Genomic DNA, 24,546 nt, shown 5'->3' with positions numbered 1-24,546 from the left:
GTTTGCCACTTAAGATGGAGATGCAGGGAAATTTCTTCTCTCAGAGGGAGGTTTGCGATTGGAACTCTCTTCCACAGTGAGCAGGAGAGCTGGGTCTTGGATTATATTCAAGGCTGTTAGATGGATTTTGGATTGACAATGGAGTCAAGGGTTATGGGGAGCGGAGAGGAAGGTGGAATTACGGCCAGAATTAGGTAAACTGTGATGCATTGAATGGTGAAGGAGATTTGAGGGGCCGAATGGCCTACGCATGCTCCTGTTCCAGATGTTCTTATGTTCAATAGTACAGGATCAGTGTTATTATTTCACGGAAACTTTATAAAAGTTGCTTACAATGCAAGTAACTTTGCTTTTACTCCCAATTATTTAAATTGAACAGGTAACCCCAATGAAAGAGGATTCCACCATCAGTAATTGAGTGGTGTCCAGTCTGGTGTCTGTGTTGGAAGATAAGCTGTTGTTGCTGCTCATTGTCAGGCTGCAGGGCAATACAGAGATTTGGTGCACTGGGTCTGTGCAATAATTTGATATATTGTTTACTGGACTGAGACCAGTTGGAGACAGATCTTGACAAATAGAATTTTTTCTCTGGGTTTTAGGTGAATCCAAATTAAAATATGTATTTCCTCACTGAGAATATAGGAACTAAACGTCTAGTCTCTCCGCTGAGTCACTTTAGTTTCTTTATACAAGGTAAAACAGCTGAATCATCACTATTATTTTCAAAAGTATTTATTTTTCCAAATACATATATATAAAAAGAATCCACATGAATTCTGATAACAACACAGTTCAGACTTACACATTAACAATTCATTTTCAGCATTATGCCTTCATTTCATGGTCTCAGAAACTCATTTCTGCAAATAAACCATTCTTACTTCTTACAAAAGATAACTGTAAATGAGTTTTAATTGTCCATTTTTACTTCCTCCTCATTTTTCCTCTCATCCTTCCCACTCTCCAGTTTCTCTGCCTCTTGGCCAGGATTTAGCCGGAGACTGGTTGTTGTATCCGAGGTGATGTTGACGGGCACGGTTCGTTCATTCACAGCTGGCAGTGCCAGGCGTGGGGCTTGAACCTTTAACCGACCGTCCTGTGACAAACAGCAGTTAAGAGCTTCAGCATCGACATCTTCTGGCAGCTTAAATTCTCGCCTGATCTCCTCAAATTTGTAGCTGGAAGAGCCGCTGCCATCATCACTTTTCTTCTCGTGTTTTCCTGTCACCAGCACTTTTCTTCCAAGTATTTTCACATTCAGTTCTTCTGGGGAGAATCGCTGGACATCCAGGGACAGAGAAAAGCCATTTCCCTCCTTGTCCTCTGACTGTCTTTTGCCTTCTTCATTATCATCAGTTTTGTTGTCCTGATTTCTTGGTTTTTCCTCCCAAAATTCTTTTGCCAGCTCCTCAAGAACTCGCTCCATGAAGTTCATGCTCTTTCTCGCTTCTTCCACCTCTTTCCAACTGTTGCATTCAAGCGGCTCCCAGACCCTGTGTGGAACAGGCCACAATGTGTACACAGGCTGCTGGCACAGACGTGAAGGGTGGAAAGCCCGACAGCTCAGCATTGTCTCTGCCTCTTCTCTCACTTCTCTCAAACCGACTGATGTGAACTCCCAGTCTTCAGTCTCTGATCTGCTGCAGCACTCAGAACACACGCCTTATATACTCTACTCCCAGAAAACCAGACATTTCCAGAATGAACTCAACTTTGCTGGGTTTATGACACGTGAGCTGCAAGTAAATGACATCTCATTCCAGCCTTGCTTTAATCAAGAATGACTCGACTCAGTGACACTCACTGGAGCCGTTCCAGAGACTTCTGGAATGTACTCAGCCAATGAGGGAATAGATGGGAGGAGCATTGTTAATGATTGACAGCCTCACAGAAGGCAGAGCAAGTGTAAACACATGAGACATTCTGAGAATAAGATGCGTTTAACTGAATGAACTTTGAACAGATATTATGAGAGAATGAGGACTCGGTCTTTTTCTTTCTAGTATTGCTGTTTTCATTGATTTCTGAGATGTTGAAGCCACATCTATCAATGAAAAAGTGTGAAATTCAAATTGGCTTGCTGCAATGTTCCAGTGAAGCCCAACGCAAACTGGAGGAACAGCACCTCATCTTCCAACTAGGCACTTTACAGCCTTCCAGACTGAATATTGAGTTCAACAACTTTAGATCATGAACTCTCTCCTCCATTCCCACCCCCTTTTCCGTTCTTCCCCCCTCCTTTTTGTTTTTTCCAATAATTTATATGGATTTCTCTTTTCCTACCTATTTCCATTATTTTTAAATGTATTTCCATCCATTGCTTTATCTTTACCTTTTAGCCTTTTTAGTATTCCTTCACCCCACCCCACCCCCCACTAGGGCTATCTGTACCTTGCTCGTCCTGCTTTCTACCCTTAATGAGCACATTCCTTTAGATAATATCACCACCTTCAACACCTCTTTTTTCCTTTTGTCTGTGACATCCTTTGGTTATCTCCTCCTATCACTGGCCCTTTACCTAGCTCTTCTTGTCCCAACCCCACCCCACCCCACTTAAACCAGATTATATTTCACCCCTTTCCTATTTTTACTTAGTTCCGTTGAAAGGTCGTGAGGACTCGAAACGTCAACTGTGCTCTTCTACGCCGATGCTGCCAGACCTGCTGAGTTTTTCCAGGTATTTCTGTTTTTGTTTTTGAAATTCAAATCAGTTTTGTAAGAGTGAAGTTTGGATTGAGGCATTAATTCCGTTCTAATCCTAATAACATAGGTTTAAAAACACAATAGATACATATAAAGCTGCTGTGTAATTCATAATTACTAAAGCATGTTGTCCATTATGTATTTTGATATAAGATTTGCAAATATAGAAAATTAATAATAAATTACTGACAGGTCCAGAATCTCTCAGTTCAAAATGAGGCCATTCGGTCCACCACACCTATGTCAGGTCTTTGAAAGTGCTATCCAATTACTCCCGACTTCCCTGCTCTTTCGCCAAAACTCTGCAAATTATTTCTTTGCAGGTATATATCTTTTTCCATATTGAAAGTTGCCATAGAATCTACCCTTTCACTTCATCCATTCCAGTAACAAAAAACAACACAAATGAAAACTGCTCATCTTCCCTCTGGTCTCTTCACTGATAACATCAACATTGACAACATATTATTGATAAAATGTAGCAATGTTTTAATTTTATATTGTATTATGTTAAATTCATGAATATGAAGGCCCAGCCTATTAATGTTGTTGCCAAGTTCTCAACATCATAAGTTCCTAAATTGGTAAATGAGAGTTTCCATCACACACAGGAGTTTCCTATAAACTACAACATAAATCTTTATTCTCAGGTGTGTTTTGGCAGCATTACGATCAAATAGATTCCAGGTTCAGTCTAAGTTCATAGACTGGATTTACATTTTTACACCATTTAACATTTTAACAAATAAATAAGCTGTGGCGTTACTCACGTATTCCGCAACCTGTGATACGATTGTTGATGTTTCCCACTGTCCAGCATCAACCTAAACACACGAGCTGTTTGTCCGTCAGTATCATACAGTAAATTTACTGAAGGAATGTAACTGCTGACTGACACTGCAAGAAATATTACACACCACACTGATCCATTAAGATACAGATCCCTTATTGAAGTGTGGAAGATTCTTTGGGGCTGGACAGGATAGCTGCTGAGAGGATATTCTCCCTCAGGGGGGAAGTCAAGGACTAGGAGGCACTTTAAAAATAAGAGGTTTGCCACTTAAGATGGAGATGCAGGGAAATTTCTTCTCTCAGAGGGAGGTTTGCGATTGGAACTCTCTTCCACAGTGAGCAGGAGAGCTGGGTCTTTGATTATATTCAAGGCTGTTAGATGGATTTTGGATTGACAATGGAGTCAAGAGTTATGGGGAACGGAGAGGAAGGTGGAATTACGGCCAGAATTAGGTAAACTGTGATCCATTGAACGGTGAAGGAGGCTTGAGGGGCCGAATGGCCTACGCATGCTCCTGTTCCAGATGTTCTTATGTTCAATAGTACAGGATCAGTATTATTATTTCACAGAAACTTTATAAAAGTTGCTTACAATGCAAATAACTTTGTTTTTACTCCCAATTATTTAAATTGAACAGGTAACTCCAATGAAAGAGGATTCCACCATCAGTAATTGAGTGGTGTCCAGTCTGGTGTCTGTGTTGGAAGATAAGCTGTTGTTGCTGCTCATTGTCAGGCTGCAGGGTAATACAAAGATGTGGTGCACTGGGTCTGTGCAATAATTTGATATATTTTTTTCTGGACTGAGACCAGTTGTACACAGATCTTGACAAATAGAATTTTTTCTCTGGGATTTAGGTGAATCCAAATTAAAATATGTGTTTCTTCACTGAGAATATAGGAACTAAACGTCTAGTCTCTCCGCTGAGTCACTTTAGTTTCTTTATACAAGGTAAAAAAGCTGAATCATCACTATTATTTTCAAAAGTATTTATTTTTCCAAATACATATATATAAAAACAATCCACATGAATTCTTATAACAACACAGTTCAGACTTACACATTAACAATTCATTTTCAGCATTAAGCCTTTGTTTCATAGTCTCAGAAACTCATTTCTGCAAATAAACCATTCTTACATCGTACAAAAGATAAATGTAATTGAGGTTTAATTGTCCATTTTTACTTCCTCCTCATTTTTCCTCTGATCCTTCCCACTCTCCAGTTTCTCTGCCTCTTGGCCAGGATTTAGCCGGGGACTGGTTGTTGTATCCGAGGTGATGTTGACGGGCACGGTTCGTTCATTCACAGCAGGCAGTGCCAGGCGTGGGGCTTGAACCTTTAACCGACCGTCCTGTGACAAACAGCAGTTAAGAGCTTCAGCATCGACATCTTCTGGCAGCTGAAATTCTCTCCTCAACTCTTCATAATTGAAGCTGGAAGAGCCGCTGCCATCATCACTTTTCTTCTCGTGTTTTCCTGTCACCAGCACTTTTCTTCCAAGTACTTTCACATTCAGTTCTTCTGGGGAGAATCGCTGGACATCCAGGGACAGGGAAAAGCCATCTCCCTCCTTGTCCTCTGATTGTCTTTTCCCTTCTTCATTATCATCAGGTCTCTTGTCCTGATTTCTTGGTTTTTCCTCCCAAAATTCTTTTGCCATCTCCTCAAGAACTCGCTCCATGAAGTTCATGCTCTTTCTCACTTCTTCCACCTCTTTCCACCTGTTGCATTCAAGAGGCTCCCAGACCCTGTGTGGAACAGGCCACAATGTGTACACAGGCTGCTGGCACAGACGTGAAGGGTGGAAAGCCCGACAGCTCAGCATTGTCTCTGCCTCTTCTCTCACTTCTCTCAAACCGACTGATGTGAACTCCCAGTCTTCAGTCTCTGATCTGCTGCAGCACTCAGAACACACGCCTTATATATTCTACTCCCAGAAACCCAGACATTTCCAGAATGAACTCAACTTTGCTGGACTCATGACACGTGAGCTGCAAATAAATGACATCTCATCCCAGCCTTGCTTTAAACAAGAATGACTCGACTCAGTGACACCCACTGGAGCCGTTCCAGAGACTTCTGGAATGTACTCAGCCAGTGAGGGAACAGATGGGAGGAGCATTGTTAATGATTGACAGCCTCACAGAAGGCAGAGCAAGTGTAAACACATGAGATATTCTGAGAATAAGATGCGTTTAACTGAATGAACTTTGAACAGATTCTATGAGAGAATGTGGTCTTTTTCTTTCTAGTATTGCTGTTTTCATTGATTTCTGAGATGTTGAAGCCACATCTATCAATGAAAAAGAGTGAAATTCAAATTGGCTTGCTGCATTGTTCCAGTGAATCTCAAAGCAAACTGGAGGAACAGCACCTCATCTTCCGACTAGGCACTTTACAACCTTCCAGACTGAATATTGAGTTCAACAATTTTAGATCATGAACTCTCTCCTCCATCCCCACCCCCTTTCCGTTTTCCCCCCTCCTTTTTGTTTTTTCCAAAATTTATATGGATTTTTCCTTTCCCACCTATTTCCATTATATTTAAATGTATTTCCATCCATTACTTTATCTTTACTTTTTAGCCTTTTTAGTATTCCTTCACCCCACCCCACCCCCCACTAGGGCTATCTGTACCTTGCTCGTCCTGCTTTCTACCCTTACTTAGCACATTCCTTTAAATAATATCACTCCCTTCAACACCTCTTTTTTCCTTTTGTCTATGACATCTTTTGGTTATCTCCACCTATCACTGGCCCTCTAGCCAACTCTTCTTGTCCCACCCACCCCCCCTTAAACCAGCTTATATTTCACCCATTTCCTATTTTTACTTAGTTCTGTTGAAGGGTCATGAGGATTCGAAACGTCAACTGTCCTCTTCTCCACCGATGCTACCAGACCATCTGAGTTTTTCCAGGTATTTCTGTTTTTGTTTTTGAAATTCAAATCAGTTTTGTAAGAGTGAAGTTCGGATTGAGGCATTAATTCCATTCTAATCCTAATAACATAGATTTAGAAACAGAATAGATACATATAAAGCTGCTGTGTAATTCATAATTACTAAATCATGTTGTCCATTATGTATTTTGATATAAGATTTGCAAATATAGAAAATTAATAATAAATTACTGACAGGTCCAGAATCTCTCAGCTCAAAATGAGGCCATTCGGTCCACCACACCTATGTCAGGTCTTTGAAAGTGCTATCCAATTACTCCCGACTTCCCTGCTCTTTCGCCAAAACTCTGCAAATTATTTCTTTGCAGGTATATATCTTTTTCCATATTGAAAGTTGCCATAGAATCTACCCTTTCACTCCATCCATTCCAGTAACAAAAAACAACACAAATGAAAACTGCTCATCTTCCCTCTGGTCTCTTCACTGATAACATCAACATTGACAACATATTATTGATAAAATGTAGCAATGTTTTAATTTTATATTGTATTATGTTAAATTCATGAATATGAAGGCCCAGCCTATTAATGTTGTTGCCAAGTTCTCAACATCATAACTTCCTAAATTGGTAAATGAGAGTTTCCATCACACACAGGAGTTTCCTATAAACTACAACATAAATCTTTATTCTCAGGTGTGTTTTGGCAGCGTTACGATCAAATAGATTCCAGGTTCAGTCTAAGTTCAGAGGCTGGATTTACATTTTTACACCATTTAACATTTTAACAAATAAATAAGCTGTGGTGTTAATCACGTATTCCGCAACCTGTGATATGATTGTTGATGTTTCCCACTGTCCAGCATCAACCTAAACACACGAGCTGTTTGTCCGTCAGTATCATACAGTAAATTTGCTGAAGGAATATAACTGCTGACTGACACTGCAAGAAATATTACACACCACACTGATCCAGTAAGATACAGATCCCTTATTGAAGTGTGGAAGATTCTTTGGGGCTGGACAGGATAGCTGCTGAGAGGATGTTCTCCCTCAGGGGGGAAATCAAGAACTAGGAGGCACTTTAAAAATAAGAGGTCTGCCACTTAAGATGGAGATGCCGAGAAATTTCTTCTCTCAGAGGGGCCTTTGTGATTGGAACTCTCTTCCACAGTGAGCAGGAGTGCTAGGTCTTTGATTATATTCAAGGCTGTTAGATGGATTTTGGATTGACAATGGAGTCAAGGGTTGTGGGGAACGGAGAGGAAGGTGGAATTACGTCCAGAATTAGGTAAACTGTGATGCATTGAATGGTGAAGGAGGCTTGAGGGGCCGAATGGCCTACGCGTTCTCCTGTTCCAGATGTTCTTATGTTCAATAGTACAGGATCAGTAATATTATTTCACAGAAACTTTATAAAAGTTGCTTACAATGCAACTAACTTTGCTTTTCCTCCCAATTATTTAAATTGAACAGGTAACTCCAATGAAAGAGGATTCCACCATCAGTAATGGAGTGGTGTCCAGTCTGGTGTCTGTGTTGGAAGATAAGCTGTTGTTGCTGCTCATTGTCAGGCTGCAGAGTAATACAGAGATTTGGTGCACTGGGTCTGTGCAATCATTTGATATATTGTTTTCTGGAGTGAGACCAGTTGGAGACAGATCTTGACAAATAGAATTTTTTCTCTGGGTTTTAGGTGAATCCAAATTAAAATATGTTTTTCCTCACTGAGAATATAGGAACTAAACGTCTAGTCTCTCCGCTGAGTCACTTTAGTTTCTTTATACAGGGTAAAAAAGCTGAATCATCACTATTATTTTCAAAAGTATTTATTTTTCCAAATACATATATATCAAAATAATCCACATGAATTCTGATAACAACACAGTTCAGACTTACACATTAACAATTCATTTTCAGCATTAAGCCTTCATTTCATGGTCTCAGAAACTCATTTCTGCAAATAAACCATTCTTACTTCTTACAAAAGATAACTGTAAATGAGATTTAATTGTCCATTTTCACTTCCTCCTCATTTTTTCTCTCATCCTTCCCACTCTCCAGTTTCTGTGCCTCTTGGCCAGGATTTAGCCGGGGACTGGTTGTTGTATCCGAGGTGATGTTGACGGGCACGGTTCGTTCATTCACAGCTGGCAGTGCCAGGCGTGGGGCTTGAACCTTTAACCGACCGTCCTGTGACAAACAGCAGTTAAGAGCTTCAGCATCGACATCTTTTGGCAGCTGAAATTCTCTCCTGAACTCTTCATATTTGTAGCTGGAAGAGCCGCTGCCATCATCACTTTTCTTCTCGTGTTTTCCTGTCACCAGCACTTTTCTTCCAAGTACTTTCACATTCAGTTCTTCTGGGGAGAATCGCTGGACATCCAGGGACAGAGAAAAGCCATTTCCCTCCTTGTCGTCTGATTGTCCTTTGCCTTCTTTATTATCATCAGTTTTGTTGTCCTGATTTCTTGGTTTTTCCTCCCAAAATTCTTTTGCCAGCTCCTCAAGAACTTGATCCATGAAGTTCATGCTCTTTCTCGCTTCTTCCACCTCTTTCCACGTGTTGCATTCAAGCAGCTCCCAGACCCTGTGTGGAACAGGCCACAATGTGTACACAGGCTGCTGGCACAGACGTGAAGGGTGGAAAGCCCGACAGCTCAGCATTGTCTCTGCCTCTTCTCTCACTTCTCTCAAACCGACTGATGTGAACTCCCAGTCTTCAGTCTCTGATCTGCTGCAGCACTCAGAACACACGCCTTATATATTCTACTCCCAGAAACCCAGACATTTCCAGAATGAACTCAACTTTGCTGGACTCATGACACGTGAGCTGCAAATAAATGACATCTCATCCCAGCCTTGCTTTAAACAAGAATGACTCGACTCAGTGACACCCACTGGAGCCGTTCCAGAGACTTCTGGAATGTACTCAGCCAATGAGGGAATAGATGGGAGGAGCATTGTTAATGATTGACAGCCTCACAGAAGGCAGAGCAAGTGTAAACACATGAGACATTCTGAGAATAAGATGCGTTTAACTGAATGAACTTTGAACAGATATTATGAGAGAATGAGGACTCGGTCTTTTTCTTTCTAGTATTGCTGTTTTCATTGATTTCTGAGATGTTGAAGCCACATCTATCAATGAAAAAGTGTGAAATTCAAATTGGCTTGCTGCAATGTTCCAGTGAAGCCCAACGCAAACTGGAGGAACAGCACCTCATCTTCCAACTAGGCACTTTACAGCCTTCTAGACTGAATATTGAGTTCAACAACTTTAGATCATGAACTCTCTCCTCCATTCCCATCCCCTTTTCCGTTCTTCCCCCCTCCTTTTTGTTTTTTCCAATAATTTATATGGATTTCTCTTTTCCTACCTATTTCCATTATTTTTAAATGTATTTCCATCCATTGCTTTATCTTTACCTTTTAGCCTTTTTAGTATTCCTTCACCCCACCCCACCCCCACTAGGGCTATCTGTACCTTGCTCGTCCTGCTTTCTACCCTTAATGAGCACATTCCTTTAGATAATATCACCACCTTCAACACCTCTTTTTTCCTTTTGTCTGTGACATCCTTTGGTTATCTCCTCCTATCACTGGCCCTTTACCTAGCTCTTCTTGTCCCAACCCCACCCCACCCCACTTAAACCAGATTATATTTCACCCCTTTCCTATTTTTACTTAGTTCCGTTGAAAGGTCGTGAGGACTCGAAACGTCAACTGTGCTCTTCTACGCCGATGCTGCCAGACCTGCTGAGTTTTTCCAGGTATTTCTGTTTTTGTTTTTGAAATTCAAATCAGTTTTGTAAGAGTGAAGTTTGGATTGAGGCATTAATTCCGTTCTAATCCTAATAACATAGGTTTAAAAACACAATAGATACATATAAAGCTGCTGTGTAATTCATAATTACTAAAGCATGTTGTCCATTATGTATTTTGATATAAGATTTGCAAATATAGAAAATTAATAATAAATTACTGACAGGTCCAGAATCTCTCAGTTCAAAATGAGGCCATTCGGTCCACCACACCTATGTCAGGTCTTTGAAAGTGCTATCCAATTACTCCCGACTTCCCTGCTCTTTCGCCAAAACTCTGCAAATTATTTCTTTGCAGGTATATATCTTTTTCCATATTGAAAGTTGCCATAGAATCTACCCTTTCACTTCATCCATTCCAGTAACAAAAAACAACACAAATGAAAACTGCTCATCTTCCCTCTGGTCTCTTCACTGATAACATCAACATTGACAACATATTATTGATAAAATGTAGCAATGTTTTAATTTTTTATTGTATTATGTTAAATTCATGAATATGAAGGCCCAGCCTATTAATGTTGTTGCCAAGTTCTCAACATCATAAGTTCCTAAATTGGTAAATGAGAGTTTCCATCACACACGGGAGTTTCCTATAAACTACAACATAAATCTTTATTCTCAGGTGTGTTTTGGCAGCATTACGATCAAATAGATTCCAGGTTCAGTCTAAGTTCATAGACTGGATTTACATTTTTACACCATTTAACATTTTAACAAATAAATAAGCTGTGGCGTTACTCACGTATTCCGCAACCTGTGATACGATTGTTGATGTTTCCCACTGTCCAGCATCAACCTAAACACACGAGCTGTTTGTCCGTCAGTATCATACAGTAAATTTACTGAAGGAATGTAACTGCTGACTGACACTGCAAGAAATATTACACACCACACTGATCCATTAAGATACAGATCCCTTATTGAAGTGTGGAAGATTCTTTGGGGCTGGACAGGATAGCTGCTGAGAGGATATTCTCCCTCAGGGGGGAAGTCAAGGACTAGGAGGCACTTTAAAAATAAGAGGTTTGCCACTTAAGATGGAGATGCAGGGAAATTTCTTCTCTCAGAGGGAGGTTTGCGATTGGAACTCTCTTCCACAGTGAGCAGGAGAGCTGGGTCTTTGATTATATTCAAGGCTGTTAGATGGATTTTGGATTGACAATGGAGTCAAGAGTTATGGGGAACGGAGAGGAAGGTGGAATTACGGCCAGAATTAGGTAAACTGTGATCCATTGAACGGTGAAGGAGGCTTGAGGGGCCGAATGGCCTACGCATGCTCCTGTTCCAGATGTTCTTATGTTCAATAGTACAGGATCAGTATTATTATTTCACAGAAACTTTATAAAAGTTGCTTACAATGCAAATAACTTTGTTTTTACTCCCAATTATTTAAATTGAACAGGTAACTCCAATGAAAGAGGATTCCACCATCAGTAATTGAGTGGTGTCCAGTCTGGTGTCTGTGTTGGAAGATAAGCTGTTGTTGCTGCTCATTGTCAGGCTGCAGGGTAATACAGAGATGTGGTGCACTGGGTCTGTGCAATAATTTGATATATTTTTTTCTGGACTGAGACCAGTTGTACACAGATCTTGACAAATAGAATTTTTTCTCTGGGATTTAGGTGAATCCAAATTAAAATATGTGTTTCTTCACTGAGAATATAGGAACTAAACGTCTAGTCTCTCCGCTGAGTCACTTTAGTTTCTTTATACAAGGTAAAAAAGCTGAATCATCACTATTATTTTCAAAAGTATTTATTTTTCCAAATACATATATATAAAAACAATCCACATGAATTCTTATAACAACACAGTTCAGACTTACACATTAACAATTCATTTTCAGCATTAAGCCTTTGTTTCATAGTCTCAGAAACTCATTTCTGCAAATAAACCATTCTTACATCGTACAAAAGATAAATGTATTTGAGGTTTAATTGTCCATTTTTACTTCCTCCTCATTTTTCCTCTGATCCTTCCCACTCTCCAGTTTCTCTGCCTCTTGGCCAGGATTTAGCCGGGGACTGGTTGTTGTATCCGAGGTGATGTTGACGGGCACGGTTCGTTCATTCATAGCGGGCAGTGCCAGGCGTGGGGCTTGAACCTTTAACCGACCGTCCTGTGACAAACAGCAGTTAAGAGCTTCAGCATCGACATCTTCTGGCAGCTGAAATTCTCTCCTGAACTCTTCATAATTGAAGCTGGAAGAGCCGCTGCCATCATCACTTTTCTTCTCGTGTTTTCCTGTCACCAGCACTTTTCTTCCAAGTACTTTCACATTCAGTTCTTCTGGGGAGAATCGCTGGACATCCAGGGACAGGGAAAAGCCATCTCCCTCCTTGTCCTCTGATTGTCTTTTCCCTTCTTCATTATCATCAGGTCTCTTGTCCTGATTTCTTGGTTTTTCCTCCCAAAATTCTTTTGCCATCTCCTCAAGAACTCGCTCCATGAAGTTCATGCTCTTTCTCACTTCTTCCACCTCTTTCCACCTGTTGCATTCAAGAGGCTCCCAGACCCTGTGTGGAACAGGCCACAATGTGTACACAGGCTGCTGGCACAGACGTGAAGGGTGGAAAGCCCGACAGCTCAGCATTGTCTCTGCCTCTTCTCTCACTTCTCTCAAACCGACTGATGTGAACTCCCAGTCTTCAGTCTCTGATCTGCTGCAGCACTCAGAACACACGCCTTATATATTCTACTCCCAGAAACCCAGACATTTCCAGAATGAACTCAACTTTGCTGGACTCATGACACGTGAGCTGCAAATAAATGACATCTCATCCCAGCCTTGCTTTAAACAAGAATGACTCGACTCAGTGACACCCACTGGAGCCGTTCCAGAGACTTCTGGAATGTACTCAGCCAGTGAGGGAACAGATGGGAGGAGCATTGTTAATGATTGACAGCCTCACAGAAGGCAGAGCAAGTGTAAACACATGAGATATTCTGAGAATAAGATGCGTTTAACTGAATGAACTTTGAACAGATTCTATGAGAGAATGTGGTCTTTTTCTTTCTAGTATTGCTGTTTTCATTGATTTCTGAGATGTTGAAGCCACATCTATCAATGAAAAAGAGTGAAATTCAAATTGGCTTGCTGCATTGTTCCAGTGAATCTCAAAGCAAACTGGAGGAACAGCACCTCATCTTCCGACTAGGCACTTTACAACCTTCCAGACTGAATATTGAGTTCAACAATTTTAGATCATGAACTCTCTCCTCCATCCCCACCCCCTTTCCGTTTTCCCCCCTCCTTTTTGTTTTTTCCAAAATTTATATGGATTTTTCCTTTCCCACCTATTTCCATTATATTTAAATGTATTTCCATCCATTACTTTATCTTTACTTTTTAGCCTTTTTAGTATTCCTTCACCCCACCCCACCCCCCACTAGGGCTATCTGTACCTTGCTCGTCCTGCTTTCTACCCTTACTTAGCACATTCCTTTAAATAATATCACTCCCTTCAACACCTCTTTTTTCCTTTTGTCTATGACATCTTTTGGTTATCTCCTCCTATCACTGGCCCTCTATCCAACTCTTCTTGTCCCACCCACCCCCCCTTAAACCAGCTTATATTTCACCCATTTCCTATTTTTACTTAGTTCTGTTGAAGGGTCATGAGGATTCGAAACGTCAACTGTCCTCTTCTCCACCGATGCTACCAGACCATCTGAGTTTTTCCAGGTATTTCTGTTTTTGTTTTTGAAATTCAAATCAGTTTTGTAAGAGTGAAGTTCGGATTGAGGCATTAATTCCATTCTAATCCTAATAACATAGATTTAGAAACAGAATAGATACATATAAAGCTGCTGTGTAATTCATAATTACTAAAGCATGTTGTCCATTATGTATTTTGATATAAGATTTGCAAATATAGAAAATTAATAATAAATTACTGACAGGTCCAGAATCTCTCAGCTCAAAATGAGGCCATTCGGTCCACCACACCTATGTCAGGTCTTTGAAAGTGCTATCCAATTACTCCCGACTTCCCTGCTCTTTCGCCAAAACTCTGCAAATTATTTCTTTGCAGGTATATATCTTTTTCCATATTGAAAGTTGCCATAGAATCTACCCTTTCACTCCATCCATTCCAGTAACAAAAAACAACACAAATGAAAACTGCTCATCTTCCCTCTGGTCTCTTCACTGATAACATCAACATTGACAACATATTATTGATAAAATGTAGCAATGTTTTAATTTTATATTGTATTATGTTAAATTCATGAATATGAAGGCCCAGCCTATTAATGTTGTTGCCAAGTTCTCAACATCATAACTTCCTAAATTGGTAAATGAGAGTTTCCATCACACACAGGAGTTTCCTATAAACTACAACATAAATCTTTATTCTCAGGTGTGTTTTGGCAGCGTTACGATCAAATAGATTCCAGGTTCAGACTAAGTTCAGAGGCTGGATTTACATTTTTACACCATTTAACATTTTAACAAATAAATAAGCTGTGGCGTTAATCACGTATTCCGCAACCTGTGATACGATTGTTGATGTTTCCCACTGTCCAGCATCAACCTAAACACACGAGCTGTTTGTCCGTCAGTATCATACAGTAAATTTGCTGAAGGAATATAACTGCTGACTGACACTGCAAGAAATATTACACACCACACTGATCCAGTAAGATACAGATCCCTTACTGAAGTGTGGAAGATTCTTTGGGGCTGGACAGGATAGCTGCTGAGAGGATGTTCTCCCTCAGGGGGGAAATCAAGAACTAGGAGGCACTTTAAAAATAAGAGGTCTGCCACTTAAGATGGAGATGCCGAGAAATTTCTTCTCTCAGAGGGGCCTTTGTGATTGGAACTCTCTTCCACAGTGAGCAGGAGTGCTGGGTCTTTGATTATATTCAAGGCTGTTAGATGGATTTTGGATTGACAATGGAGTCAAGGGTTGTGGGGAACGGAGAGGAAGGTGGAATTACGTCCAGAATTAGGTAAACTGTGATGCATTGAATGGTGAAGGAGGCTTGAGGGGCCGAATGGCCTACGCGTTCTCCTGTTCCAGATGTTCTTATGTTCAATAGTACAGGATCAGTAATATTATTTCACAGAAACTTTATAAAAGTTGCTTACAATGCAACTAACTTTGCTTTTCCTCCCAATTATTTAAATTGAACAGGTAACTCCAATGAAAGAGGATTCCACCATCAGTAATGGAGTGGTGTCCAGTCTGGTGTCTGTGTTGGAAGATAAGCTGTTGTTGCTGCTCATTGTCAGGCTGCAGAGTAATACAGAGATTTGGTGCACTGGGTCTGTGCAATCATTTGATATATTGTTTTCTGGAGTGAGACCAGTTGGAGACAGATCTTGACAAATAGAATTTTTTCTCTGGGTTTTAGGTGAATCCAAATTAAAATATGTTTTTCCTCACTGAGAATATAGGAACTAAACGTCTAGTCTCTCCGCTGAGTCACTTTAGTTTCTTTATACAGGGTAAAAAAGCTGAATCATCACTATTATTTTCAAAAGTATTTATTTTTCCAAATACATATATATCAAAATAATCCACATGAATTCTGATAACAACACAGTTCAGACTTACACATTAACAATTCATTTTCAGCATTAAGCCTTCATTTCATGGTCTCAGAAACTCATTTCTGCAAATAAACCATTCTTACTTCTTACAAAAGATAACTGTAAATGAGATTTAATTGTCCATTTTCACTTCCTCCTCATTTTTTCTCTCATCCTTCCCACTCTCCAGTTTCTGTGCCTCTTGGCCAGGATTTAGCCGGGGACTGGTTGTTGTATCCGAGGTGATGTTGACGGGCACGGTTCGTTCATTCACAGCTGGCAGTGCCAGGCGTGGGGCTTGAACCTTTAACCGACCGTCCTGTGACAAACAGCAGTTAAGAGCTTCAGCATCGACATCTTTTGGCAGCTGAAATTCTCTCCTGAACTCTTCATATTTGTAGCTGGAAGAGCCGCTGCCATCATCACTTTTCTTCTCGTGTTTTCCTGTCACCAGCACTTTTCTTCCAAGTACTTTCACATTCAGTTCTTCTGGGGAGAATCGCTGGACATCCAGGGACAGAGAAAAGCCATTTCCCTCCTTGTCGTCTGATTGTCCTTTGCCTTCTTTATTATCATCAGTTTTGTTGTCCTGATTTCTTGGTTTTTCCTCCCAAAATTCTTTTGCCAGCTCCTCAAGAACTTGATCCATGAAGTTCATGCTCTTTCTCGCTTCTTCCACCTCTTTCCACGTGTTGCATTCAAGCGGCTCCCAGACCCTGTGTGGAACAGGCCACAATGTGTACACAGGCTGCTGGCACAGACGTGAAGGGTGGAAAGCCCGACAGCTCAGCATTGTCTCTGCCTCTTCTCTCACTTCTCTCAAACCGACTGATGTGAACTCCCAGTCTTCAGTCTCTGATCTGCTGCAGCACTCAGAACACACGCCTTATATATTCTACTCCCAGAAACCCAGACATTTCCAGAATGAACTCAACTTTGCTGGACTCATGACACGTGAGCTGCAAATAAATGACATCTCATCCCAGCCTTGCTTTAAACAAGAATGACTCGACTCAGTGACACCCACTGGAGCCGTTCCAGAGACTTCTGGAATGTACTCAGCCAATGAGGGAATAGATGGGAGGAGCATTGTTAATGATTGACAGCCTCACAGAAGGCAGAGCAAGTGTAAACACATGAGACATTCTGAGAATAAGATGCGTTTAACTGAATGAACTTTGAACAGATATTATGAGAGAATGAGGACTCGGTCTTTTTCTTTCTAGTATTGCTGTTTTCATTGATTTCTGAGATGTTGAAGCCACATCTATCAATGAAAAAGTGTGAAATTCAAATTGGCTTGCTGCAATGTTCCAGTGAAGCCCAACGCAAACTGGAGGAACAGCACCTCATCTTCCAACTAGGCACTTTACAGCCTTCCAGACTGAATATTGAGTTCAACAACTTTAGATCATGAACTCTCTCCTCCATCCCCAACCCCCTTTCCGTTTTAACACCCTCCTTTTTGTTTTTTCCAATAATTTATATGGGTTTTTCTTTTCCCACCTATTTCCATTATTTTTAAATGTATTTCCATCCATTGCTTTATCTTTACCTTTTAGCCTTTTTAGTATTCCTTCACCCCACCCCACCCCCACTAGGGCTATCTGTACCTTGCTCGTCCTGCTTTCTACCCTTAATGAGCACATTCCTTTAGATAATATCACCACCTTCAACACCTCTTTTTTCCTTTTGTCTGTGACATCCTTTGGTTATCTCCTCCTATCACTGGCCCTTTACCTAGCTCTTCTTGTCCCAACCCCACCCCACCCCACTTAAACCAGATTATATTTCACCCCTTTCCTATTTTTACTTAGTTCCGTTGAAAGGTCGTGAGGACTCGAAACGTCAACTGTGCTCTTCTACGCCGATGCTGCCAGACCTGCTGCGTTTTTCCAGGTATTTCTGTTTTTGTTTTTGAAATTCAAATCAGTTTTGTAAGAGTGAAGTTTGGATTGAGGCATTAATTCCGTTCTAATCCTAATAACATAGGTTTAAAAACACAATAGATACATATAAAGCTGCTGTGTAATTCATAATTACTAAAGCATGTTGTCCATTATGTATTTTGATATAAGATTTGCAAATATAGAAAATTAATAATAAATTACTGACAGGTCCAGAATCTCTCAGCTCAAAATGAGGCCATTCGGTCCACCACACCTATGTCAGGTCTTTGAAAGTGCTATCCAATTACTCCCGACTTCCCTGCTCTTTCGCCAAAACTCTGCAAATTATTTCTTTGCAGGTATATATCTTTTTCCATATTGAAAGTTGCCATAGAATCTACCCTTTCACTTCATCCATTCCAGTAACAAAAAACAACACAAATGAAAACTGCTCATCTTCCCTCTGGTCTCTTCACTGATAACATCAACATTGACAACATATTATTGATAAAATGTAGCAATGTTTTAATTTTATATTGTATTATGTTAAATTCATGAATATGAAGGCCCAGCCTATTAATGTTGTTGCCAAGTTCTCAACATCATAAGTTCCTAAATTGGTAAATGAGAGTTTCCATCACACACAGGAGTTTCCTATAAACTACAACATAAATCTTTATTCTCAGGTGTGTTTTGGCAGCATTACGATCAAATAGATTCCAGGTTCAGTCTAAGTTCATAGACTGGATTTACATTTTTACACCATTTAACATTTTAACAAATAAATAAGCTGTGGCGTTACTCACGTATTCCGCAACCTGTGATACGATTGTTGATGTTTCCCACTGTCCAGCATCAACCTAAACACACGAGCTGTTTGTCCGTCAGTATCATACAGTAAATTTACTGAAGGAATGTAACTGCTGACTGACACTGCAAGAAATATTACACACCACACTGATCCATTAAGATACAGATCCCTTATTGAAGTGTGGAAGATTCTTTGGGGCTGGACAGGATAGCTGCTGAGAGGATATTCTCCCTCAGGGGGGAAGTCAAGGACTAGGAGGCACTTTAAAAATAAGAGGTTTGCCACTTAAGATGGAGATGCAGGGAAATTTCTTCTCTCAGAGGGAGGTTTGCGATTGGAACTCTCTTCCACAGTGAGCAGGAGAGCTGGGTCTTTGATTATATTCAAGGCTGTTAGATGGATTTTGGATTGACAATGGAGTCAAGAGTTATGGGGAACGGAGAGGAAGGTGGAATTACGGCCAGAATTAGGTAAACTGTGATCCATTGAACGGTGAAGGAGGCTTGAGGGGCCGAATGGCCTACGCATGCTCCTGTTCCAGATGTTCTTATGTTCAATAGTACAGGATCAGTATTATTATTTCACAGAAACTTTATAAAAGTTGCTTACAATGCAAATAACTTTGTTTTTACTCCCAATTATTTAAATTGAACAGGTAACTCCAATGAAAGAGGATTCCACCATCAGTAATTGAGTGGTGTCCAGTCTGGTGTCTGTGTTGGAAGATAAGCTGTTGTTGCTGCTCATTGTCAGGCTGCAGGGTAATACAGAGATGTGGTGCACTGGGTCTGTGCAATAATTTGATATATTTTTTTCTGGACTGAGACCAGTTGTACACAGATCTTGACAAATAGAATTTTTTCTCTGGGATTTAGGTGAATCCAAATTAAAATATGTGTTTCTTCACTGAGAATATAGGAACTAAACGTCTAGTCTCTCCGCTGAGTCACTTTAGTTTCTTTATACAAGGTAAAAAAGCTGAATCATCACTATTATTTTCAAAAGTATTTATTTTTCCAAATACATATATATAAAAACAATCCACATGAATTCTTATAACAACACAGTTCAGACTTACACATTAACAATTCATTTTCAGCATTAAGCCTTTGTTTCATAGTCTCAGAAACTCATTTCTGCAAATAAACCATTCTTACATCGTACAAAAGATAAATGTAATTGAGGTTTAATTGTCCATTTTTACTTCCTCCTCATTTTTCCTCTGATCCTTCCCACTCTCCAGTTTCTCTGCCTCTTGGCCAGGATTTAGCCGGGGACTGGTTGTTGTATCCGAGGTGATGTTGACGGGCACGGTTCGTTCATTCACAGCGGGCAGTGCCAGGCGTGGGGCTTGAACCTTTAACCGACCGTCCTGTGACAAACAGCAGTTAAGAGCTTCAGCATCGACATCTTCTGGCAGCTGAAATTCTCTCCTGAACTCTTCATAATTGAAGCTGGAAGAGCCGCTGCCATCATCACTTTTCTTCTCGTGTTTTCCTGTCACCAGCACTTTTCTTCCAAGTACTTTCACATTCAGTTCTTCTGGGGAGAATCGCTGGACATCCAGGGACAGGGAAAAGCCATCTCCCTCCTTGTCCTCTGATTGTCTTTTCCCTTCTTCATTATCATCAGGTCTCTTGTCCTGATTTCTTGGTTTTTCCTCCCAAAATTCTTTTGCCATCTCCTCAAGAACTCGCTCCATGAAGTTCATGCTCTTTCTCACTTCTTCCACCTCTTTCCACCTGTTGCATTCAAGAGGCTCCCAGACCCTGTGTGGAACAGGCCACAATGTGTACACAGGCTGCTGGCACAGACGTGAAGGGTGGAAAGCCCGACAGCTCAGCATTGTCTCTGCCTCTTCTCTCACTTCTCTCAAACCGACTGATGTGAACTCCCAGTCTTCAGTCTCTGATCTGCTGCAGCACTCAGAACACACGCCTTATATATTCTACTCCCAGAAACCCAGACATTTCCAGAATGAACTCAACTTTGCTGGACTCATGACACGTGAGCTGCAAATAAATGACATCTCATCCCAGCCTTGCTTTAAACAAGAATGACTCGACTCAGTGACACCCACTGGAGCCGTTCCAGAGACTTCTGGAATGTACTCAGCCAGTGAGGGAACAGATGGGAGGAGCATTGTTAATGATTGACAGCCTCACAGAAGGCAGAGCAAGTGTAAACACATGAGATATTCTGAGAATAAGATGCGTTTAACTGAATGAACTTTGAACAGATTCTATGAGAGAATGTGGTCTTTTTCTTTCTAGTATTGCTGTTTTCATTGATTTCTGAGATGTTGAAGCCACATCTATCAATGAAAAAGAGTGAAATTCAAATTGGCTTGCTGCATTGTTCCAGTGAATCTCAAAGCAAACTGGAGGAACAGCACCTCATCTTCCGACTAGGCACTTTACAACCTTCCAGACTGAATATTGAGTTCAACAATTTTAGATCATGAACTCTCTCCTCCATCCCCACCCCCTTTCCGTTTTCCCCCCTCTTTGTTTTTTCCAAAATTTATATGGATTTTTCCTTTCCCACCTATTTCCATTATATTTAAATGTATTTCCATCCATTACTTTATCTTTACTTTTTAGCCTTTTTAGTATTCCTTCACCCCACCCCACCCCCCACTAGGGCTATCTGTACCTTGCTCGTCCTGCTTTCTACCCTTACTTAGCACATTCCTTTAAATAATATCACTCCCTTCAACACCTCTTTTTTCCTTTTGTCTATGACATCTTTTGGTTATCTCCTCCTATCACTGGCCCTCTATCCAACTCTTCTTGTCCCACCCACCCCCCCTTAAACCAGCTTATATTTCACCCATTTCCTATTTTTACTTAGTTCTGTTGAAGGGTCATGAGGATTCGAAACGTCAACTGTCCTCTTCTCCACCGATGCTACCAGACCATCTGAGTTTTTCCAGGTATTTCTGTTTTTGTTTTTGAAATTCAAATCAGTTTTGTAAGAGTGAAGTTCGGATTGAGGCATTAATTCCATTCTAATCCTAATAACATAGATTTAGAAACAGAATAGATACATATAAAGCTGCTGTGTAATTCATAATTACTAAAGCATGTTGTCCATTATGTATTTTGATATAAGATTTGCAAATATAGAAAATTAATAATAAATTACTGACAGGTCCAGAATCTCTCAGCTCAAAATGAGGCCATTCGGTCCACCACACCTATGTCAGGTCTTTGAAAGTGCTATCCAATTACTCCCGACTTCCCTGCTCTTTCGCCAAAACTCTGCAAATTATTTCTTTGCAGGTATATATCTTTTTCCATATTGAAAGTTGCCATAGAATCTACCCTTTCACTCCATCCATTCCAGTAACAAAAAACAACACAAATGAAAACTGCTCATCTTCCCTCTGGTCTCTTCACTGATAACATCAACATTGACAACATATTATTGATAAAATGTAGCAATGTTTTAATTTTATATTGTATTATGTTAAATTCATGAATATGAAGGCCCAGCCTATTAATGTTGTTGCCAAGTTCTCAACATCATAACTTCCTAAATTGGTAAATGAGAGTTTCCATCACACACAGGAGTTTCCTATAAACTACAACATAAATCTTTATTCTCAGGTGTGTTTTGGCAGCGTTACGATCAAATAGATTCCAGGTTCAGACTAAGTTCAGAGGCTGGATTTACATTTTTACACCATTTAACATTTTAACAAATAAATAAGCTGTGGTGTTAATCACGTATTCCGCAACCTGTGATACGATTGTTGATGTTTCCCACTGTCCAGCATCAACCTAAACACACGAGCTGTTTGTCCGTCAGTATCATACAGTAAATTTGCTGAAGGAATATAACTGCTGACTGACACTGCAAGAAATATTACACACCACACTGATCCAGTAAGATACAGATCCCTTACTGAAGTGTGGAAGATTCTTTGGGGCTGGACAGGATAGCTGCTGAGAGGATGTTCTCCCTCAGGGGGGAAATCAAGAACTAGGAGGCACTTTAAAAATAAGAGGTCTGCCACTTAAGATGGAGATGCCGAGAAATTTCTTCTCTCAGAGGGGCCTTTGTGATTGGAACTCTCTTCCACAGTGAGCAGGAGTGCTGGGTCTTTGATTATATTCAAGGCTGTTAGATGGATTTTGGATTGACAATGGAGTCAAGGGTTGTGGGGAACGGAGAGGAAGGTGGAATTACGTCCAGAATTAGGTAAACTGTGATGCATTGAATGGTGAAGGAGGCTTGAGGGGCCGAATGGCCTACGCATTCTCCTGTTCCAGATGTTCTTATGTTCAATAGTACAGGATCAGTAATATTATTTCACAGAAACTTTATAAAAGTTGCTTACAATGCAACTAACTTTGCTTTTCCTCCCAATTATTTAAATTGAACAGGTAACTCCAATGAAAGAGGATTCCACCATCAGTAATGGAGTGGTGTCCAGTCTGGTGTCTGTGTTGGAAGATAAGCTGTTGTTGCTGCTCATTGTCAGGCTGCAGAGTAATACAGAGATTTGGTGCACTGGGTCTGTGCAATCATTTGATATATTGTTTTCTGGAGTGAGACCAGTTGGAGACAGATCTTGACAAATAGAATTTTTTCTCTGGGTTTTAGGTGAATCCAAATTAAAATATGTTTTTCCTCACTGAGAATATAGGAACTAAACGTCTAGTCTCTCCGCTGAGTCACTTTAGTTTCTTTATACAGGGTAAAAAAGCTGAATCATCACTATTATTTTCAAAAGTATTTATTTTTCCAAATACATATATATCAAAATAATCCACATGAATTCTGATAACAACACAGTTCAGACTTACACATTAACAATTCATTTTCAGCATTAAGCCTTCATTTCATGGTCTCAGAAACTCATTTCTGCAAATAAACCATTCTTACTTCTTACAAAAGATAACTGTAAATGAGATTTAATTGTCCATTTTCACTTCCTCCTCATTTTTTCTCTCATCCTTCCCACTCTCCAGTTTCTGTGCCTCTTGGCCAGGATTTAGCCGGGGACTGGTTGTTGTATCCGAGGTGATGTTGACGGGCACGGTTCGTTCATTCACAGCTGGCAGTGCCAGGCGTGGGGCTTGAACCTTTAACCGACCGTCCTGTGACAAACAGCAGTTAAGAGCTTCAGCATCGACATCTTTTGGCAGCTGAAATTCTCTCCTGAACTCTTCATATTTGTAGCTGGAAGAGCCGCTGCCATCATCACTTTTCTTCTCGTGTTTTCCTGTCACCAGCACTTTTCTTCCAAGTACTTTCACATTCAGTTCTTCTGGGGAGAATCGCTGGACATCCAGGGACAGAGAAAAGCCATTTCCCTCCTTGTCGTCTGATTGTCCTTTGCCTTCTTTATTATCATCAGTTTTGTTGTCCTGATTTCTTGGTTTTTCCTCCCAAAATTCTTTTGCCAGCTCCTCAAGAACTTGATCCATGAAGTTCATGCTCTTTCTCGCTTCTTCCACCTCTTTCCACGTGTTGCATTCAAGCGGCTCCCAGACCCTGTGTGGAACAGGCCACAATGTGTACACAGGCTGCTGGCACAGACGTGAAGGGTGGAAAGCCCGACAGCTCAGCATTGTCTCTGCCTCTTCTCTCACTTCTCTCAAACCGACTGATGTGAACTCCCAGTCTTCAGTCTCTGATCTGCTGCAGCACTCAGAACACACGCCTTATATATTCTACTCCCAGAAACCCAGACATTTCCAGAATGAACTCAACTTTGCTGGACTCATGACACGTGAGCTGCAAATAAATGACATCTCATCCCAGCCTTGCTTTAAACAAGAATGACTCGACTCAGTGACACTCACTGGAGCCGTTCCAGAGACTTCTGGAATGTACTCAGCCAGTGAGGGAATAGATGGGAGGAGCATTGTTAATGATTGACAGCCTCACAGAAGGCAGAGCAAGTGTAAACACATGAGATATTCTGAGAATAAGATGCGTTTAACTTAATGAACTTTGAACAGATATTATGAGAGAATGAGGACTCGATCTTTTTCTTTCTAGTATTGCTGTTTTCATTGATTTCTGAGATGTTGAAGCCACATCTATCAATGAAAAAGAGTGAAATTCAAT

At 40.5% G+C, this 24,546-nt stretch overlaps 7 protein-coding genes across 7 annotated transcripts; all 7 read right to left on the bottom strand.

The window, feature by feature from the left end:
• Positions 1-729: 729 nt before the first annotated feature.
• Positions 730-1,691, bottom strand: LOC144667796 (heat shock protein beta-11-like). The gene has a single exon (XM_078529252.1). The coding sequence runs from the start codon at positions 1,568-1,570 to the stop codon at positions 911-913; it is 660 nt and encodes a 219-aa protein (XP_078385378.1). The 5' UTR covers positions 1,571-1,691; the 3' UTR covers positions 730-910.
• Positions 1,692-4,483: 2,792 nt separating this feature from the next.
• LOC144667798 (heat shock protein beta-11-like) lies at positions 4,484-5,468 on the bottom strand. The gene has a single exon (XM_078529253.1). It carries the CDS (start codon positions 5,322-5,324, stop codon positions 4,665-4,667), a length of 660 nt encoding a protein of 219 aa, XP_078385379.1. The 5' UTR covers positions 5,325-5,468; the 3' UTR covers positions 4,484-4,664.
• Positions 5,469-8,222: 2,754 nt separating this feature from the next.
• On the bottom strand, positions 8,223-9,207 carry LOC144667795 (heat shock protein beta-11-like). Its single transcript, XM_078529251.1, has one exon. It carries the CDS (start codon positions 9,061-9,063, stop codon positions 8,404-8,406), a length of 660 nt encoding a protein of 219 aa, XP_078385377.1. The 5' UTR covers positions 9,064-9,207; the 3' UTR covers positions 8,223-8,403.
• Positions 9,208-11,975: 2,768 nt separating this feature from the next.
• LOC144667793 (heat shock protein beta-11-like) lies at positions 11,976-12,960 on the bottom strand. Its single transcript, XM_078529249.1, has one exon. It carries the CDS (start codon positions 12,814-12,816, stop codon positions 12,157-12,159), a length of 660 nt encoding a protein of 219 aa, XP_078385375.1. The 5' UTR covers positions 12,817-12,960; the 3' UTR covers positions 11,976-12,156.
• Positions 12,961-15,680: 2,720 nt separating this feature from the next.
• LOC144667794 (heat shock protein beta-11-like) lies at positions 15,681-16,703 on the bottom strand. The gene has a single exon (XM_078529250.1). The coding sequence runs from the start codon at positions 16,553-16,555 to the stop codon at positions 15,896-15,898; it is 660 nt and encodes a 219-aa protein (XP_078385376.1). The 5' UTR covers positions 16,556-16,703; the 3' UTR covers positions 15,681-15,895.
• Positions 16,704-19,467: 2,764 nt separating this feature from the next.
• Positions 19,468-20,452, bottom strand: LOC144667791 (heat shock protein beta-11-like). Its single transcript, XM_078529247.1, has one exon. It carries the CDS (start codon positions 20,306-20,308, stop codon positions 19,649-19,651), a length of 660 nt encoding a protein of 219 aa, XP_078385373.1. The 5' UTR covers positions 20,309-20,452; the 3' UTR covers positions 19,468-19,648.
• A 2,751-nt stretch (positions 20,453-23,203) lies between these two features.
• LOC144667792 (heat shock protein beta-11-like) lies at positions 23,204-24,188 on the bottom strand. Its single transcript, XM_078529248.1, has one exon. It carries the CDS (start codon positions 24,042-24,044, stop codon positions 23,385-23,387), a length of 660 nt encoding a protein of 219 aa, XP_078385374.1. The 5' UTR covers positions 24,045-24,188; the 3' UTR covers positions 23,204-23,384.
• Between the last annotated feature and the right edge of the window lie 358 nt (positions 24,189-24,546).

This window comes from Cetorhinus maximus, chromosome 25 (genome assembly GCF_964194155.1).
Source record: "Cetorhinus maximus chromosome 25, sCetMax3.hap1.1, whole genome shotgun sequence".
NCBI classification, from domain to species: Eukaryota; Metazoa; Chordata; class Chondrichthyes; order Lamniformes; family Cetorhinidae; genus Cetorhinus; species Cetorhinus maximus.
Note: the sequence above shows the minus strand (reverse complement) of the source record. Positions and strands in the feature narration are given on the sequence as shown.

Bases quoted from the DNA above. Each gene is read 5' to 3' on its own strand.
- LOC144667796 (XM_078529252.1), bottom strand. From the start codon at position 1,570: ATGCTGAGCTGTCGGGCTTTCCACCCTTCACGTCTGTGCCAGCAGCCT.
- LOC144667798 (XM_078529253.1), bottom strand. From the start codon at position 5,324: ATGCTGAGCTGTCGGGCTTTCCACCCTTCACGTCTGTGCCAGCAGCCT.
- LOC144667795 (XM_078529251.1), bottom strand. From the start codon at position 9,063: ATGCTGAGCTGTCGGGCTTTCCACCCTTCACGTCTGTGCCAGCAGCCT.
- LOC144667793 (XM_078529249.1), bottom strand. From the start codon at position 12,816: ATGCTGAGCTGTCGGGCTTTCCACCCTTCACGTCTGTGCCAGCAGCCT.
- LOC144667794 (XM_078529250.1), bottom strand. From the start codon at position 16,555: ATGCTGAGCTGTCGGGCTTTCCACCCTTCACGTCTGTGCCAGCAGCCT.
- LOC144667791 (XM_078529247.1), bottom strand. From the start codon at position 20,308: ATGCTGAGCTGTCGGGCTTTCCACCCTTCACGTCTGTGCCAGCAGCCT.
- LOC144667792 (XM_078529248.1), bottom strand. From the start codon at position 24,044: ATGCTGAGCTGTCGGGCTTTCCACCCTTCACGTCTGTGCCAGCAGCCT.